Source organism: Drosophila mojavensis, unplaced genomic scaffold, assembly GCF_018153725.1.
Source record: "Drosophila mojavensis isolate 15081-1352.22 unplaced genomic scaffold, ASM1815372v1 contig_136, whole genome shotgun sequence".
Taxonomy (NCBI): Eukaryota; Metazoa; Arthropoda; class Insecta; order Diptera; family Drosophilidae; genus Drosophila; species Drosophila mojavensis.
In genome coordinates, this window is record NW_025318667.1 from 26,053,280 (window position 1) to 26,072,140 (window position 18,861).

At 42.1% G+C, this 18,861-nt stretch overlaps 2 protein-coding genes across 7 annotated transcripts in view; one reads left to right on the top strand and one right to left on the bottom strand.

The window, feature by feature from the left end:
- The window catches only part of LOC6584749 (A disintegrin and metalloproteinase with thrombospondin motifs 7), a 19,827-nt gene extending 12,955 nt beyond the window's left edge, over window positions 1-6,872 (top strand). Inside the window, exons 8-13 of one of the 2 annotated variants that reach the window (XM_015161605.3) lie at window positions 3,780-3,926; window positions 3,993-4,558; window positions 4,738-4,865; window positions 4,945-5,319; window positions 5,381-5,558; window positions 5,618-6,872. In XM_015161605.3, coding sequence (XP_015017091.1) covers window positions 3,780-3,926; window positions 3,993-4,558; window positions 4,738-4,865; window positions 4,945-5,319; window positions 5,381-5,558; window positions 5,618-5,910 — 1,687 coding nt within the window. In that variant the 3' untranslated portion in view covers window positions 5,911-6,872. Of the gene's footprint in view, window positions 1-3,779; window positions 3,927-3,992; window positions 4,559-4,737; window positions 4,866-4,944; window positions 5,320-5,380; window positions 5,559-5,617 lie in introns of those variants that run through there. The other variant, XM_015161606.3, reaches the window with a different exon arrangement.
- On the bottom strand, window positions 6,786-18,630 carry LOC6584750 (myogenesis-regulating glycosidase). Of its 5 annotated transcripts, none has more exons than XM_032732498.2 (6): window positions 18,111-18,630; window positions 13,829-13,977; window positions 9,763-9,931; window positions 8,986-9,069; window positions 7,071-8,916; window positions 6,786-7,013 (listed from the first exon to the last, which is right to left on the bottom strand). In XM_032732498.2, the coding sequence occupies exons 1-6, from the start codon at window positions 18,543-18,545 to the stop codon at window positions 6,877-6,879; spliced, it is 2,820 nt and encodes a 939-aa protein (XP_032588389.1). In that variant the 5' UTR covers window positions 18,546-18,630; the 3' UTR covers window positions 6,786-6,876. The 5 variants fall into 5 exon arrangements, with proteins under 5 accessions (XP_032588389.1, XP_002010392.1, XP_032588390.1 ...); XM_002010356.4 differs by having other exon boundaries at window positions 8,986-9,081; XM_032732499.2 differs by lacking the exon at window positions 18,111-18,630 and adding an exon at window positions 14,258-14,425 and having other exon boundaries at window positions 8,986-9,081.
- Between the last annotated feature and the right edge of the window lie 231 nt (window positions 18,631-18,861).

Below are 18,861 nucleotides of genomic sequence, written 5' to 3' on the forward strand. Positions count from 1 at the left end.
GCAACACCCAATCCCCTCCCCCTGCCCCCCTGCCCCCGGGCCACCCTGCTGCAATGTTGGCCAACATCGAAATGCACTTCCCAGCCAGTCGCTTGGCCAACGCAATGCAAATGCATCAATTGAGCGGCTGGCCAGCCGCAAGATTTATGTGCAGCCCAATTCGTTTAATGAATGAATCAAACTAGCAGCAACAACTGCAACAACAACATTAACAACAACAACAAGAAAAAAACAAACCAAACAAGCAGCAAGAAACTGAATGAATGCCCGCTTTAAGTGAACGCGACGGATGCTTTGACACCTGCGTGTGTTGTGACAATGATCGCCTGCGTTGCACGCCCACAGTCGATACGAGCGTCCGCCCCTCCCCTGATCACCTCGCCCCACCGTCCGGCCGCCACATTCCAACCAGCATCTGCATTGCCCATTCCCCACTACCCCACTTCCCACTGCCGCGCAGCCGCAGTTGCCGTAGCTGCCGCCCTGCTGCTGCGCGATTCAAACTCAATTAGTCGCTGAACCAGTGACTAACACATTCACACTCTCGTACACACACACACACACACACACATATTTAGTGCTAGAGATGGACATATGGGTATAAACATATATCATATAAATATATATGTTTATATGTAAAAATATGTATTTAGATTTATTCATTTGATTCATTTCAGCTTCAGCTCAGAATTCGTGCTCTAAATTTCTGTTTAAATTTATTTCAAAATTCAATTTATTATACATATATTCATATGATTATCATTTATATTATTATTGAAACAAATTCAGTTGTCTAAAAACATACATATTTTCACATGAGGTTCACTTTCAGAAAAGTGTTATATGTTATAGATATGCATGTACATATGTATATCTTTGTATATGTCTTTGTTTCTGTCTTTATAATTTTTTCAATTCAGTATTTTTCAGTATTTTAAAACTGAAGCTTTGCCAGTTTGGTGGTGATATATAGTGAATTGTATTCGAGTAAAAAAGGAATGAATGAATATATAATAGAAACTCCACATATGACATCAATTAATTCACTGTACTATAAACATATATGAGTTTGAATTTTTATTGACATAATTTATTTGGAGTAATCAAGCAAGACTTATATCAAATTAAAAAAGTTTGTAACAAGTTAAGTTATTTATACTATAATACACCAAGAGAGTATACATTTTCAATTTGATATATATTTTCTCTATGCCAATAAACGTGATAATAACAAATATTAAGTTTCAAGAAAAATTAAATGAAATGAAATTAGAAAATATTTTGCAATAACTCAATTTTTTTTAATGAAAAAATGATCTTATTTATAATATAATAGTAAAATATGTAGAACAAGCAGAGTTAGGAAAGTTATCCGATATAAGAAATAACAGATAATATCGTAAATCCACTTACACGAGCGAAAGCGCATTTAAAACGATGTTATAATGACTTTGATTATTTTAATATTTAGCAACTTTTGTTTGTCCATCTCTAATACACACGCACACACACATATATCAATATATGTATATATGCGGAGGTACGTAGCAATTTGGTAGCACAGCCAGTGGCTGTCGCAGTTGTCCGGTTTCGTAGGCTTATCTCGTTTGGTGTTCGTGCCAAGTGGATTTTTGTAAAACGCCTTATAAGCGCAGCCAAGTGCCCGTCAGTCTGGCGTGTTCCGATTGAGTCAACCAGCCGGGCGGATCAGCCAGCGGCTGCACTGACACAATCGTCATTATACCCTGTAATCTACATAATTGCTGAGAGTCTATGTACAAGCGCTTGCCATGTTATTTAAGCTACAACTATTTAGGAGCTCGGCTTGAATCTTTTTCCCTATCGAAGCTTATGACAATACTAGAATTTAGCTTCAATTTATTTAAGTTGCTCAATCTTAATTATCAGCGGTAGGACAAGCAATTAAGAAATAAATATCGAGTAAATAGATTTATATATAAATTGCCAAAGTATTTAAATTATGAGTATGAGAATGTGTCTATCAAGAAAGTTATTGTATACAAGATATTGTATGAAGATAAATCAAAATTTTATCTTTGTATGAAACTCAACTAAGAAATTCGATTTTGATCGATAAGACGATAATAATAACTGTCTATCGAAAATGTTGAACTTCTCTATAATATTCAGCTTAAAAGCTTCGTTGTATTCTTAGATATCTTCTTACCAAATAATGAATCTTACAAACTAATTTGATCCAAAAACTATCGAAATTGATCGATAAAAAATTGATAGGAATTGATATCTCTCTTTGGTTGCATAAGAAATTCAATCGATTTCTATCGCCTAAATACGCCTAAATAAAATCTACAATCATACAATCACATTCCCGATTTTTATCGATAGCATAATAAGTAAAATTGCTAATCGAACCAGCTTCATCATTTCATCTTGCTGTGCTGATTTTGCAAAGGAACATTACAGGGTATCTTTGTCGCGCACATCACTGCGACTTGTTTGTTGTTGTGCAATTTACGTTTGATTGTCGCTGGGTCGCGCGGTCATCGTCAGGTGCCAGCCGCTGGCTAACGATATGCTTATTTCTGCCTCTCTGTGTGTGTGTGTGCGTGTGTGTTTTATCTGTGTGCATGTGTTTGTTTTTATTTTGTACTGTGCTGGTTTAAGCACTATTGTAATAATCAGGTTTTCGACTTGCCCGCAGTGTAGAATCGCAGAGCGTGGCATAAATTGCTGCTGCTGTTGATGTTTATATTATTATTATTATTTATTTATTTTCTCGTTTGTTTCTCGTTTCGCAAAGACAATGTGCACAATAAATCTCAACAGATTAAGTATAGGAACAGGCGAGACGGCGGGGGTTTGTCAGCTACTGATGCTCTTTCCCAACAGTTGCAACAATGTTGATCGAGATTTAGGGCCATCTCTCTGTGCGTGTGTGTGTGTGCTCTAGTGACTCACTACGGGGGCTTATATAAGATCCGCTCCAAGTTATGCAATTACGTTAAGCATTCATTGTAGTTAAAGATGATCAATGGATTTGGAGCTAAAGCCTGATTTTTAGTTTGATTCTTTCAATATGATTTCATCACAATTGACATTCGAAAGAGTTCGATAAGGTCAATCTTAAGGTAGTCGAGCTTTATATGATTAATACTATATGGAAGCACTACAAGTTTCAAAGACCTATATATATTTAGTCACAGTCCTAAAATTCGATATGCAATCCAAAGGGCTTACTTACTCACTAATTCAAATAAAACTTAAAGTGTAACTGAAATCGAAAAATTTGTCGCTACACAATTTTAGATAAGCCTGAGAGTGAAAACCCTATCTGTACGAAATTGTAGCTAAGATAGAAATCGATAACCTTATCGATTAACATAAGAAGAATATAATGATCAATTCCAAAGCGGTCGATAAGTAATTTTATCTAAACGTAAAGTCAGGTTGATTATCGATACGCTGTATTAGTTAAGCCTTTGTTATTTAATGAATTATCGATATCATATTTTTGTTCTACTTGAATTCAAGCGGCTTATCGATATACCATTTCAGTTAAACTTGAAATCGATACGTTTATCGGCACAATAATCGATTAAACATTTTAACGAAACTCTAAATCGATAAATCGATTTTAGTTCATTTTCAAATCAACCAAATAAAGCAATATTATAAAATTGCAGGTCATATAGTTTGCATTTATGATAGCTTTAGACAGCTTTGTTGGCACACATATTATCGATTAAGATAAACGATGATCAGATACAAATTTATTAATGCTTTAACTCGCCTTCTAGCTTTGGGATGTTCCACGACACGGCCAAGATCGGCTGCCATCCACGTGTGGGCTCCATCGTGCACATCATGACGCCCACGTTTGGGGCGGATACGCTGCAGGTTTGCTGGTCGAACTGCAGCCGGAAATACATAACCCACTTCCTGGAGTAAGTAGACAGTAACTCTAATTGCCTATTGCCAATAGCTCGAGCTACAAATCTTGTGTGCTACAGCCAAGGACTGGGAGAATGCCTGGATGATCCACCCACGCCCTTGGATGTGTACAACTATCCGGAGGTTCTACCGGGCGAGCGCTACAATGCGAAGCGCCAGTGCCGCATGCAGTTCAACCTGACCACCGATAGCGATGTGGGCGCCTGTTCCGCTCCGCACGAGTTCTGCTCGACGCTCTGGTGCCGCGTGAATGGCGAATGCGTTACCAACATGCGTCCCACCGCACCGGGCACCGCATGCGGCAAGAACAAATGGTGTCAGAATGGCAAGTGCGTACGCATGGAGGAGCTGACGCCCATCCACGGCGGCTGGGGCAACTGGAGCGAGTGGAGCGAATGCTCGCGCAGCTGCGGCGGCGGAGTCTCCATACAGCAGCGCGAATGCGACTCCCCCCTACCGGCCAACGGCGGCGTCTTCTGCATCGGCGAACGCAAACGCTACAAGATCTGCCGCAAGAAGCCCTGTCCCGAGAACCAGCCCAGCTTCCGGGCCCAGCAGTGTGCGCGCTACGACAATGTCAGCTACCAGGGCGCCACCTACAAGTGGCTGCCCTTCTTCGACAAGAGTAAGTGCAAAGGGTACTGCCAAGTCTTCATAGACTAAATGATGATTAGTGACACATCAGGGGTAAGGGAGGTTCCTCGACTGATGAAAAGTGAAAGTCCTAAATCATTCTAAATTCAAATTTAATATTCACAATTAAAGTTAAGCCCGACATAACAATACGAGCGTTTCACATTACAGACAACCCGTGTCGACTGTTCTGCAGCGATGTGGATGACACGATCATTGCCAACTGGGGCGAGACGGTGCTCGACGGTACGCCCTGTACGCTGGGCACGAACAACATGTGCATCGACGGCATCTGCAAGGTAAGTGCGAGCCACCATGCAAGAGTCACGCTTTGGCCCAGCTGCTCGGCGAGATCAATTAAACAAGCGTTTCATTCAGAAAGTTGGTTGCGATTGGATCGTTGACTCGGACATGCAGGACGATCGTTGCGGTGTCTGTGGCGGTGCTGGTGATCAATGCAAGCCCATAAAGGAGATCTACAGTGAGGCTTTCAATGTGAGCGACGGCGTCTACGAGCAGATCGTCACCATACCGGCTCGGGCCCGGCACATACTGATCAAGGAGCTGGCCAATTCGCCGCACTTTCTGGCCATCGGGCGAGCGCAGGGCGATAAGTTTTACTTGAACGGCGACAGCCTAATCTCCATGCCCGGCGAATTCGAGATCGCTGGAGCCGAGAGCCTCTACGATCGGCAGGACGAGCAAGAGACCATCAAAATACCTCAGCCCATACAGCACGCCATAGCGCTCTACGTAAGTGAAGCCCTCCGTTATATATCATATATACCACATCTATAAATATTCTGTTCTGCAGGCTATCGTGCGGGGCAATGAGAGCAACACGGGCATCTACTACGAGTTCACGCTGCCCGCCTTCAATGTGACCAACGGACGGCAGCATCAGTGGCGTCTTAGCAACTGGACCGCCTGTTCGGTCAGCTGCGGCGGCGGCGTTCAGCATCGAGAGCCCATCTGTCTGGAGAATGGCAAGTGTAGGTTCACCCATCGCTCTTCCAACGATCCGCTCTTCAATCTCTGCTCTCATTTCCAGTGATCGCCGACAAGCTGCCCTGCTGGACACACGCAAAGAACAAGCGACCCTCGAGGCAGACGCGAGCTTGCGCTGAGCAGCCTTGTCCGGCCCATTGGTGGCCTGGTCCTTGGCAATTCTGCCCGCTTACCTGCCGCCAGCCGGGCGCTCCCATGCCTCAGCGTCGGCGCTCAGTTGTCTGCCTCGATCAGCACGATGTTGTTGTAGCGGATGCTCAGTGCAGTCCGCTCACCCGGCCGCCCGAAACGGAGCCGTGCGAGTCAACGCTGCCCGAGTGCCGGCTCAAGCTGTGAGGTGAGCTTCGGTAGCTGGAGTCGGAACTGGAAATAGAACCGGAACCTGAACTGCAAGTGCAACAGGGACCAGAGGTAGAACTGGACACCGATCTGGAAGCCGAAATCGAAGCTGCAACTGGTAGTGCAGCCCAACCTTGAACCGGAGTTGGAATTCGATCCGGTGGCGGAAACTATTTATTGCTATTAATTAAAGTGAGAGCTAACTTAAGTGAGCTGCTGATGAAACGCACAGTTTTAAATATTTATTTGAACAAGTTCGAATTATACGTGTAGTTATCGATAGGCGATTATTATCGATTCTTAATATTAGGCCATATGCCCTGCAGTCTGCTTAAATTCCAATCCAATATTCCACAATTATTGAGCTGGGCACGATTTACAAAAAAGCTTGAAATATGAATAATATTTATGTGTTTGGCTATTAATCGATTTATCGATAAGTTCTGCTAGCTAAGCGTAATATTTGTAATATCCTTAATCAGTATAATACATATGCAATAATATATGTTTCGTCTATCTGTAAGTTCCCAATAGATTCTTACTTATGGAAATGTTTCAGATATTCCGTCTTTACATATAATGTGGAGAGACCCTAGAATAGCTCTTGAAGCGTTGCCCAACTCTAATTGGCCTTAAATTCTGCCCCGATGTATTCCAAAGAACATTTAAAAACTCGAATCATTTGCTTTTCAATACATTTTTTTACTCTTTCGTAAGCCAATATTATAGACTAATTTAATACTTAAACATGCAGGGCATAACAAAGTGTACTTAAAACAAATCAAAAAAAAAAAAAAAAAAAGTTGGAAAAAAAAATTGTTTCTAGGAACTAAGCCTATCGTTTAGGCATCATTTGTTTATACATGATGTAGTATTATCTATGAGCGTATATTTATATATATATATTTATAGATTGTATAATGAGATAAGAATAATAAACAATCGTAATAGTGAGAGAAGGAACTAGAAGCGCGTATTGTCCGGCATCTTGCGGAAGTAGGCAATCTTGTCCTTGGGCACGCGATAGCCGTGCATCCAGCGACTGCCCTTGCGCAGGGAACCATCGATGCCATCCTTCCACACGCCCTGCGGCAGATAAACTGAAAGGGCAGGCAAGGTTAAAAAGACTTTAATGACTGTTAGCTAGCCTTACGCACCCTCACGCTCCTCGAGACCTGCATCCAGTATGGGCGCCACAATCAGCTCCTCGCCCACCGAGAACTCATCGCTGACAATGAGACAGGCGGGATCGTGGGGATCGAGCATCCACAGTGGACGCACCAGTGGCAGTCCCTCGTTCATGGATGGGCTGAGATACTTCTTGAGCAGCGCTATGACCACCGTCTGGCGCACCTCCTTCAGCTCCTGGGCGACGCGTGTGACCAGCTCGCTGTGGTACTCGTCCGGCAGGTGGCTGAACTGCATGGCCGGCAGGAACGTGGCCAGCTGCAGCCAGCGTATGAAGAGCTCGGCGTCCGGCAGCGGCGGCTGTCCCAGCGAATAGAACGAGATCATTTTGGTCAACGGACGCTCCAGCAAAAAGTCGCCTCCAATTGCTCCGGCCAGTACAAATGGATAGCCAATGACGCCATAGTTGAGCACCGCCGCCAATGTCTCCCGCAGTCCCGCCCACGTTGCGTTCGCCGGCGGCGTGCTGAGGAACGTCGGCGGCTTGGGCACCACGCTGGCCGTTGACACGGCCATCAGCCCGGCGCTCTCCAGACTGCTGGTCAGCATGCGGGCATACATGTCCGGATTGTCGAGCGGCTGCCGGCACTGATAGTAGTGCGGCAGATTGTAGCCAGTGCCCAGGTCCAGGTAGAAACTCTTCACGCCGTATTCATCCTTCAGACGTTGCAGCTTCTCCAGCAGCCACGGCACCGACGCATTGTTCGTAATATCCAAAACGCCGGCACTGGAGCTGCTCTTGTAGCGTGTCAGGGCTGGAATGCTGCGCTCCGAGTAGCGCTCATAGATGAGCAGCTTGTGGGCGACGGCGTCCTTGAAGTTCGGACTGTCCGTACTGATGAATGGCTGGATGGTGAAGACGACCTTGAAGCCACGTCGATGCAGCACATCGATGGTGTCCTTGAGCGTGGGAAAGCGTGCCCGATCCACCGTGAAGTCCCCAATGTTCTCCTGCCAGAACTCGTTGATCACAATGTGGCCCAAGCCCATGGCGATCGCATTCTCCGAGTAGTCGCAAATGACGGACTCGTTAAGATGGTCGCGTTGCTCTTGATTGGGTATGCGCCACACAGGCTCCTCCAGCAGCGAGTGCAGCTCGCTGATGTCCTGCTCGGTGAGGCCGTCCCACAGGCTCTGCTGTGTCATCAGCATGTGCAGGCTGCGCATGTCCTCCGTGGTGCATATCTTGTAATCCAGCTGAGGCAGCGGCGTCAGGCGATTCACGAACGTAAAGTCGTCGTTGGCCGCCCGCAGGCAGAACTGATTCTCCGTCCGATTGATGCCCAGCTGGAGCGGCGTGCGCTCGCTCACCTGCATCGCCACGCCGATCGAGTTGATGAAGTAGCGCTTCACCGCGTTGCCAAACTGATGCACCTTGTGGTCGCCGCTGGCATAGGGCTTGAAGTCGAAGTTGGCGTAGCTGAGGGACCACTCCTGCCCCTTGGTTATGCCCCCGCCAAACCACAGTCCGTTGTCCCGCTTCAGCTCGTAGCAATCGGTGGGCAGCAGACCCGGCCGCAGTGCCTGCCACTGGAGCGTGTAGCAGCGAAACACCTGCTTATCCTCGAAGTTCAGATGGAGGCGGGCGATGCCATTCCATTCGATGCAGACGCTGCCATCGGCTCGGCGCTGGTTCTCAAGGCAGTGGAAGGGCGCCGTGTCGCTGTCCAGGGTGACGCCCAAGTGCCCCATGATGACCTCTTTGTCCTCGTGGCTCAGTATGCGAAAGATGCGATCCTTCGAGTTGAACTTGAGCTTCTGGAAATAGCTCCTGGTCAGCACCTGATGATGGTACGCCACATACGCATAGCCAATCTAAGTAAGTAACATTTGATGAGCCCAAAGAACCATGCGACTGGGAGATCAACTGCAACTAGTACTCACCAGAAAGATTATGATGAAGAACATCATGATTACAAAGATCTTGATCTTGTAGTCCTTCGTTTCGCGCTTCTTCTTGCGTATCAGCTGTGGGAAGGCCTGTCAGCGAATTTTGATTAAGTACCACCAATTAGCTGCATTCCACATATCACTCAAAATGCCATTCATTCATTCACTAATATAACCAATTTCAGGTGCACAGAGGGTGCTCTTAGGGATGTTTACACATTCTGAATCACGACAATGGAATGCACCTAATTTTTCTTACCTATTCTTAGCTTTATACTTATTTCTTTCTTATAAAGACTGTTTGCCTTAGCATAAAAAAAACTCTCCCTCTCGTTCCTCGTATGCAGTCTCTTTCGGTGACCTGTTTCTCATTCTTCGTTCCTGCTAAACGTGTCTTTATGTCAATCTCTCTCTGTCTCTAATTTTGTCAACAGTTCTCTGCTTTATTATCGTCATTTGGGATCCTCTCTCTTTCTCTATCTTCTTCTCACTTTCTCGTCCTGTCATTCTTTCTTGTTCTATCTCTATTCCTCCCTTTCTGTCTCTTTTTTTCTAGTTTTCCTCAATAATCTGAAGAGAGTGCTGACATTGTCAGAGTGAAAATCAACAAGATCTATCTCTCTCTCTCTCCTGTTCTTTCTCTCCCTATTTCTTACGGTTCTCTTTAACTCTCACTCAATCTTACGGCTAATCACTCTTCCTCTTTCTCTATCTACCTCTCCCATCTCTCGCTCTATCATTCTCTCCCTTCCTCCCTCTCTCAGAACTCACCTGCATCTTCTCGCGAAGCAAACTCGCCAAGGAGTTGACGCTTGTGATCGAGGCCTGATTGCTGGCCAAGCTGTGGGTATCAAAGTCGCTGGCCAACATCTCCCGGCTGTTGAGACGGAGGGCGGGCAGCGGGGCGATTGAAGCACGTCTGCGGCTACGAAAGCGATCCCTGCCGAGAGTCGTAAACAATGCAAATGGTTAGACTCATAAATACCGATAGATTCAGTCGATAACCGATGTCTGTCCGCTCAACTGATCTTCAGCTGTCAATGCGGGCATTTCTGATAGCCGATTGTAAATTATCGAGATACAGCAACAGATACGAAGAGACAACAAGCTGTGCTATTCCCCAAGTACAACTGCGATTTATGACGCTATTCAACGGTTTTCGTATCGTTGCTTATCTCAGGTATTTTTCTATATTTCTCTATATTACAAATGTTTATGAAATCTATATTACAAATTGCGTTGAACTGGCGAACCGAACCGAACAGAGCTTCCTGTGGCTGTCGTCCACTAATTTTTGGCTCGACTTCATATTAGATTTGTATTCTCAATTTTTACTGTCAGAATATGATTTGCTGCTGGGCAACCTTTGATTATGATTATGATTAGCGATAGTTAAGAATGTTTTTTCTTTTTTATGACGCACAGTAAAACTAAAGCCTCAAGGGTAAATTACACGTTATACTAAATATTTTATATATATGTATGTATATTAGACGTATGTGTCTAAGTATTGGACGACTTTTCTCAATTGACTTGTATAGTTATAATGTATCATTTTCATAGGGGCCACGCAATCCATGCTTTTGCGATAAGACACATAAACTTTGATTTAGCACGCAATTTAGCACATTACAACTACAAAATGTTTGTATTTCTCTTTACGCATTGAAATGTTTATATATAAAGTTATATCTATGTACATATATGTCTACATATAGTTTTACCAACTCTAGCGTTCACTGTATAGCAAAGTTTCCGGCTTGATAGCTTCGAGTTATGCGCGTTCGTCTTATCACGCCTAATCACAATTATCCACTGAGCTGTTCCGATTGAAAGATACAGATACAGATACAGATACGGCTATAGCTACAGCTACAACTGGAGATACAGAGACAGATATTGCGACAACAACAACAGCCTGAATAGCACATTCAACTGATTTTATAGATATTGCTCACACAATGAGTTCGCATGTAATTTAATACAGTTGCGCTCAAAATATTAGTCAACGTTTTGAAAATTGGAAAAGTAAAGATTAATCTATAATCTTATTATTGCATTATATTACATTATTCCTTCTTTTACTTCATAAAGTTTCTGCTAAAAAAGTAGCCAAGTGGAAATTGGAAAAGCAAAGATTATGGACAATATTTCTAATTTAAATATATGAAGCATTATATTATAATATATTACTATATTATGCTGTGTTTCTTTAATTTAATAATGTGTTTCTTTAATAATATTGTCACATAAAAAGTAAAATTTGAAAAAAAGAGCAATATGGGAAAACTTCTATTGAAGTATGTTATAATATAATATGTATTATTATAAAATGTATCAAGCACTTACACCTCATAAGTGGTTTTTCTAACTTTAAATGCTTCTAGAAGGTTTAAAACTGGCCGGGATCAATAAAATCTTTGATTTTAAGATTTTACATGCCAGCGGCACTACTATGCAGGGCGCAACTGTAAATGCACACACACGCACGCACACACATGTAGGCGCTGTGATAATCAACAAGGTTTTCACGAACATCAGCAACAACAACAGTAACATAGTCTTGATTTGTGCCGTCTCTGCCTCTATCTCAGCTGCTGCCATTTGATGAGCTTATCATCAACGAGCGAGATTTTGCTTTTGCCTCCACCCACCATCTGCTGCCGTCGTCGCTGCAGCGTCATTAATTCGCTTAAACTGCAAAATTACTGGCGTGTACACACATACCCATATGTACATACAGGCACACGCATTCTCAGAATTACTCTCGTGCTCACTCGCACACACACTTGCTTAACATTCTGTAAGCAAAAGCTTTGCAGTTGACAGATTTTAAATGTGGGCGCAAGCGCAGCGCTCGCTATGTTAGGGAAAGCAGAGCTGTTAGCAGAGCTGCTAGCAGAGCTGTTAGAGGAGCTGCTAGCAGAACTGCTAGCAGAGCTGTTAGCTGAGCTGCTAGCAGAGCTGTTGGCGGAGCTCTTAGCTAAATGGCTTTAACATACAGACGTATTTATGTAAATTATGCTGTTCAACGCGCTGACAGTTAAACGCTGACTGTTAAAGCTGCTGTCTGTTGATTTAAATTATATTTATGCATGTGTTAGCAGCTTTGATGCTGTTAAGTGCTATTAGAATTAACTAAGCACAGTATCTCGACTTTCCATCACTATTGTCACAGAAGTAGATTTTACAATATCTTTTCAAAATTTGTAAATTAACTGGATAAATAATCATGAACCTTGAACCGATTTGAACTATTGACAGCTACCGTCATTATCTCCTACTAATAAATAAACAAATGTTTATTTCATCATTCAATAACGTACTTGTTAGGAAAGTACAGGGTATATAATCGTTCAGCGGCTCTGGTCTTATTTGTTTCGCATTTAATTGGTCCTACAAAAAAATCGCAGTTCAATTATAATCAGTTTAAAAAACCATAATTTGGGCAGGGTTTAATAATAACTATAATTTGGTAATTGAATAACAAAATTTGACACAAACCAAACGCGTTTGGCTAACTAACTGAAACTAAAGAACCATTGAATATAATTACAACTGTGAAGCTAAAATATGGAATCGTTCTATGCTGGAATGTTTGGAATGACACGTTTGCGTTTCCCATTCCCCATTCCCCGCTCTCCAATCCACTCACCCAATTTGCTCGCTCCGATGTAGTTAGAAATGAAATCCAAATTAATTAATTTAATTGCAGTCTGAACTTTGGCATGAGAGCAAGAGAATTGCCACACTGAGCGGGGCACGCAGGTTGCCAGACAGTTACAATTGCGCATGGCCGGGTTTTAAAGGGGTATTTCGAATGATGAATATAAGTAATTGATAACATAACATTATTGCTCATTGATGATCAATAAGGATGCTCAGTTCTAGAGGGAACTTTAAGAAAACCCGTACGAATTTTTGAAGTGTGTCAAGTATGTTAGGTGATGTTCTTGTATGACTCTATGATAACCTGGTCATAATCCCAAAGTATATCAAACCCGATGCTGTGATATATTGAACTCAAGAGTGACTTTAATATATCCTGATGGTGACTTTATAAGATCCTGTACAAGGTCTTTTGTTATGATATATTTAACTATACTTTGATTTTTATATAGCCTGTACAAATTGTGCTAATCTTCTAAGCCTTAAGGTGCACTTGAAGATACCCTGTATGAAGCCCTAGACAACAAAATTCCAATTTTAGCTTATATATATTGAGTTTTAAAGTTTTTTTTGCATTTTATTAGAATATACCATAAATATATATGTATTTTGTATAAATTGATCCATTTTATAATAGTTAAATGTTGTAATCAAACAGTGTGAATACTGCTCGGAAAACTGGGTTAGTAATAGCTCGATGAAATCCTGTACAGAATGAAACTAACGTAATAGACTTTAAATTACTCTACAGTACCTATGCGTAAAATTCCAGCGTATAACTGCATATATGCGGAAATATTGAGAAATTCTCACACAATAATACCCTGTAAGAGCTCCTAAGCGGTGGGTATCTTGCGAGCTTTGTTTATAGAAACAATCTTAGCCGTTGGGGGACTGTGTCTCAATAAAAGCCTTGTTAATTGACAGCTACAGGGTATCTAACAGCTTGTCAAGTATCAAGCGCTTATTACTGCGCTCGTAACAAAGGCCAATTAACACTAACTTGCGAAATGAGATTGAAAGAAAACATAACGGAGATGCAAATAGTAAAAAAACTAAAAATATAAAAGGAAAATAAACATGCCTATGAAAAACAAGTGCATAACTAAATAGCTCAGAGATACGTGTATATTGATTCTATATCTGACTGCATCTGGTCTCTACTCACTTGTGCACTGGTTTCTTGGCATTGCCAAACTCATCGCTGCTGTCGTCGTCCTCCTCCTCCTTGCTGTGATGCGGATTGGCATGCGGAATGGGCAGGGCCGAAATCGTTGTGGGCGTGCCAATGCTGGAGGCGGATGCATCGTCCACGATCTGCGAAAGAGGCGGAAGATAAAATAATAAAATAAAAATAAAATATATGTATATATCTAAGGAATATATATGGAACTATAAATATATATATGTTTTTGTTTAGGATTCCCAAGTGCAACTGGGCGTATGTGTGATTTTTCTAATGCATATTTATAAGACGCAGTTGGCTGGCCCCGTTTCCTGCCCACATCTGTTGCCGCCAGTGCAAACTGGTTTGGGCCAGTGGCCAACCAAAGTGGATCAGTTCAGATCGCTTCGATTGGCCAGTCGTAGTACCTGCCTTGCCCGCTGTTAGCTGCTGCACTTCGTCCTGGCGCACCTGCAGCGCCGCAGGAGGTGGCATGCTCGTCGCCAGGGTGCACAGGAGCCGCCCGGAACTGCCTGAAGTGAAGTTGGCCAAATGAGTGCAAACTGAGCTCGTTGCTCGTAGCGTCTGCTGCCTTTGCCGGCTGCTTGATAATTGCTCGAGTATTGTATTAGAAATGACGAGGGCTTTGCTTTCAATCTGCTATCTATTGCTGTGAGGTGTGTGTGTGTGTGTGTGAGTGTGAGTGTGTATTGGTATGCGTTTGTTTAATCGGCCGACGTCGCGCTTCATGGCGACTGCGAGTACTCGTTGCTGAGTGATTAATTACAGAGCTTCGGCTTCGCATTTCTCACACTTTTATTTGGATTCTCTCTCACTCGCTCTGATCGAGGGCAGTTCAATAGGCAATCGAACTGAGTAATCGAAGCACTGCACAACATAACCAACAGCCCGAGTTTTTTTCAATTTACTGCTTTAAATAGAAATGCTACATGTAATTAAGTATATGAATGTAGCACTTTCTAGAAAGGATATTTCATATATCGCCCAAACGTCATGCTACGAATGGGTATTCCTTAAGGCTTTGTAAGTTTTATTGATAAGCTCGATATATGCATATACATATGTATATGTAGATGTATGTCAGAGGTTTATGTATTTAACATGAGAACTTAACATAACAGGAGCAGTTATGCTAATAACGGATTTAAACTTGTCAGAGGTTTATGTAATTAACATGAGAATTTTACATAACAGGAGCATGTTATGCTAATAACATGAATGTGAAATGTTGATAACGTAGCTATGTATTGGTGCGCTGCCGCGTCAGTCACTCTGACACAATGTTGCGATGCTTCTTTGCGATGTTGTAAAACTTCATAGTGGCGTGTCTGTGTCGCTACTATATGCGATGCAAAAAGCAAAGTAAATGACAAAAGAGGAATAGCGGTTAGCGGTAAATTCTATGCCGAAAATGAGGCTCGAGAGCGAGAGAGATGCTGCAGCCCGTGTGGCGGGATTGTTGTTGTTATGTGAAAATGAGAAAATAGACACGAGCGGTGAGGCTGTGCGTGTGTTGCTTTAGTCTGAGGATAAGAAGAGAAGCAACAATGAGACAATAGCGACTCGCTGCGTTCAAAGTAAAAAAGAATATCGCTTGCTGAAAGAAAATAAATTTATGTTGTATGTACATACATATGTATGTATGTATGTATATCATGGAGCAAAATAATTTAGAGCCATGTCCGACATACACATACATACATACATATGTAAATATGTATATTATATCATATATCAATAAAGTTTAGATGCAATTAGCTTCTAGACTGCATATGAATATAAATGATAACGGACATTCTCAGTTTTATACTATTTCTTAAATGTTCTATCTTTTCATTCGTTTTCATTCGGTACTTTGATGGCGGCCCTCGCTGTGGCATTGCACAATGGCGTCTGTTTTTGATTTTGATATGTGCCGCGAAATTCGCTGCGACAGACTTGTAAATTATTCAGCTCGGCGTGCGCTATAATTATGGCCGGCTAGATTTAGCATTTAATCTTAACTACTAGCCATAAATTACATTCTATCGGCTTTTGGACATTCGCGCCCATCCGCTTAGCTGGCTGCCACCTCGATCATCACATAATATGGCAGCTTCACTATACACTTGTATATAAAAGGAAATATGTATGTACATATATAAAATATAAATATATCGCAGATTGTCATATTTTTCATTATCGGTGTTTCCCTTCGCTGGACTGACTCAGTTCTGTATATTATCCGTCTCAAATAGTCAGCCACATCCCAATTGGGAATCCATCTTCACAAGCGAACAAATTTCATCATCAGCCTCATGGTATCTGTTCGCTTTATTGATGAAGACTTGGACGACTTTTTTTATGATTCGGTTGTTTTTGTTTTTTTTTTTTTTTTTCGGGGGAATAAAATGATTTTGAAAATATTCCTTTTGTCTATTCACACAGATTAAATTTGTTGCATTAGTTATTCGCCTTTTGAATCTTTAATTTAATTAATTATGCTTCGGCATATTTTTGAGCTCACATTTTTTATTTGGAATCTTCATTTGATCTAAATATTTTTTCAAAATATTCAATGTGGTTATGAGAGAAAAGGGGAAATGAGTCTATTATTTCCTCGTTTTTGGAAAATGGAATTCCCCCCTGCGATTTTTCTCAATGTGCCATGTTCAGTGGCTTGAAGCTTTGTTTTTTCACAAATAAGGTGTCGTTGTTCCTCACATGGAAGTTTCATAGCCCCAGATGGGTTGGATCATGATTTTATTTTGGCCAAAGAAAATGAGCTCAACATTTTTTTTGGCACAGGCTATATTTAAGGATTCTTCGTCCAGTGGTATTCTGATTAAAACATCTTGTCTTTTCCATCTTTACTCGTCTTTTTTTTGGTTTTGGTTATTTCATAAAAAGTACAAGTTATATTTGAAATTGAGAGTAGTTATGTTCTGGATCAGAATCAATGGAGTTAGACACATTTATATTAAAGTATCTTTGAGATAAATCTATAAAATACCAATACTTTAAAAATTTTTTTAATGAATTGGAATTGTTTGAAAATTAATGAAGTTCTTAATGGAAAATAGGAGGTGTTCTCGGGAACGCGGTTACAGTGTGAAATTAGGGCTCTAAGAAGAGCTCCACGTTGAAAGTAAGTGTGGCATAATTACTGGTTCCAAGTTAAAAGACGAGGTTTTTTAGCCGGTCTGATGGTGCATGAATCATTATTAATACCTCAAACGCAAAAAAAAAAAAAAAATAAATAAATTAAAAATTAAAAAAAAAAGACTACAGTGTCTCTATAATAAAACAAGTCGACATTCAGGTAAAAAATCATTGCCATTTCAATAGGCGGCAATACATGAATATATCCTAAACTTGCTGCCCACTTTCAGGCTGATGTATAAAATATTCAGAGAGAATATAACGTAAACTGGCTTTAATGATAATTTCCGTAATTTATATTATTGCAATTAAGTAATAAAGAAACCTATATTTAACGACTGTAAAAAAAATGTGTTTAATATTCTCTTATAATAAATTGTGTAATTAATGTAATGCAATATTTCATTAAGTGGTTACGCCCTATAGGCAGAACGGGTTTTTCCGAATTGATATGGCGTATGGCTTAGATATTTGAAATGAAATCCGAGTACTGATGCCGATGCATTTATCAGGTTTATATAGAGATCTATATACAATAAATCTAACTCTGCTAAGAGAGAATCACAAGTTAAGCTCCAAGGTAAAGGGTTTTGATCTCTATCGAATCGGTGTGAAATGCCAACGCTAAATACAGCCACCCTTTGGCAATCACTGGGTATCTAAGAAGTCGCCTACTCCCTTTCAGCAATCGAATCCCTCGACTATTTGCAATGCACATTAATTACGCTCAAAGTGTAAACATGAGAATTGAAATGGCAAACGAAAATTAGATGAACAACAATAATAATCAGATTCAAATAGATCGATGAGAGGAGCTGTCGGATGCTGCATCATATCTATTTACATATAGACGGTATATGTATGTATGTATATATAGATATTTGTACATGACATAAGGCAGATCTCGTTCGGCAGCAGTCGGAGACTTTTTGGAAGTTTTATCCGAGTGTTTTAAGTATTTCGAATGCTTTGTTTTAATAAATGCTCAATTTACATATAATTGGGCAAAAACTCGTTTTCAAAATCGCAAAATGAATCAACATTGTCGCATTACTGCTTGTTGCTCTACTCATCTGTCCCACTCCCACTGTCCCTCCTTCCCGCTCAGCTGCCGGCTACTCACGCTTTCCGCTTGGCTCTCCTCGTTCAGAGATTCCTGCGCCAGCATCTGATGGCGCAATCGTAGCGCTTCCAAGTCCAGCGAGTTGATGCCCTGCGGCAATGAAATGGAATTGCGTCGCAGTCCAGGTCCAAAGTGTTTTATGTCTCTGTCTCTATCTCTTTCCCGCATCGTGTCCAGCTCGCTGGACAGCTCTTCCGGCAGCTCATTGACCACATACAGCTCCGGCAGCTCCACATTGCGTCGCTGGCCGAGAGATTGCTTACGCGGCTGCTCCTGCTCGCATTCCCGTTGCCTGCGCTCTGCCTTCTCCTCCTTCTCCTTGTCCTTCTCCTCCAACTCATCCTCGCCCTCCACTGGCTCGTCCGCATAGGGCAGCGCCTGCGCGGCTAGCAGCAGTGGCGACGACGGCGACGACAACGCCGCCTCCTGAGACATTCTCCCGACTCAACTCGATTCACGCGCGTTCGATACACAACTGGGAATGCGCGCGGGGGCTACGTACGCGCGCGTTGGCGTCCAGGTTGCGACTCGTTGCGGCCAAAGCGTATGCTAAATGCCCCAAACACCGAAATACTCACTCCCCACTGCCCCACTGGCCCCACTCTAACTAGCTCTCGCAAACAGCGCTGAGAGCGCGTCGCTTAGCTCAGTCATGCAGCGAAAGGCAGTGGGAGGGGCGATCGGGCAGTAGAGCGCGAAGGGTTATCGGCCATAAAGCCGACGTCGATTGTATTTGACTTTAATCAAATGC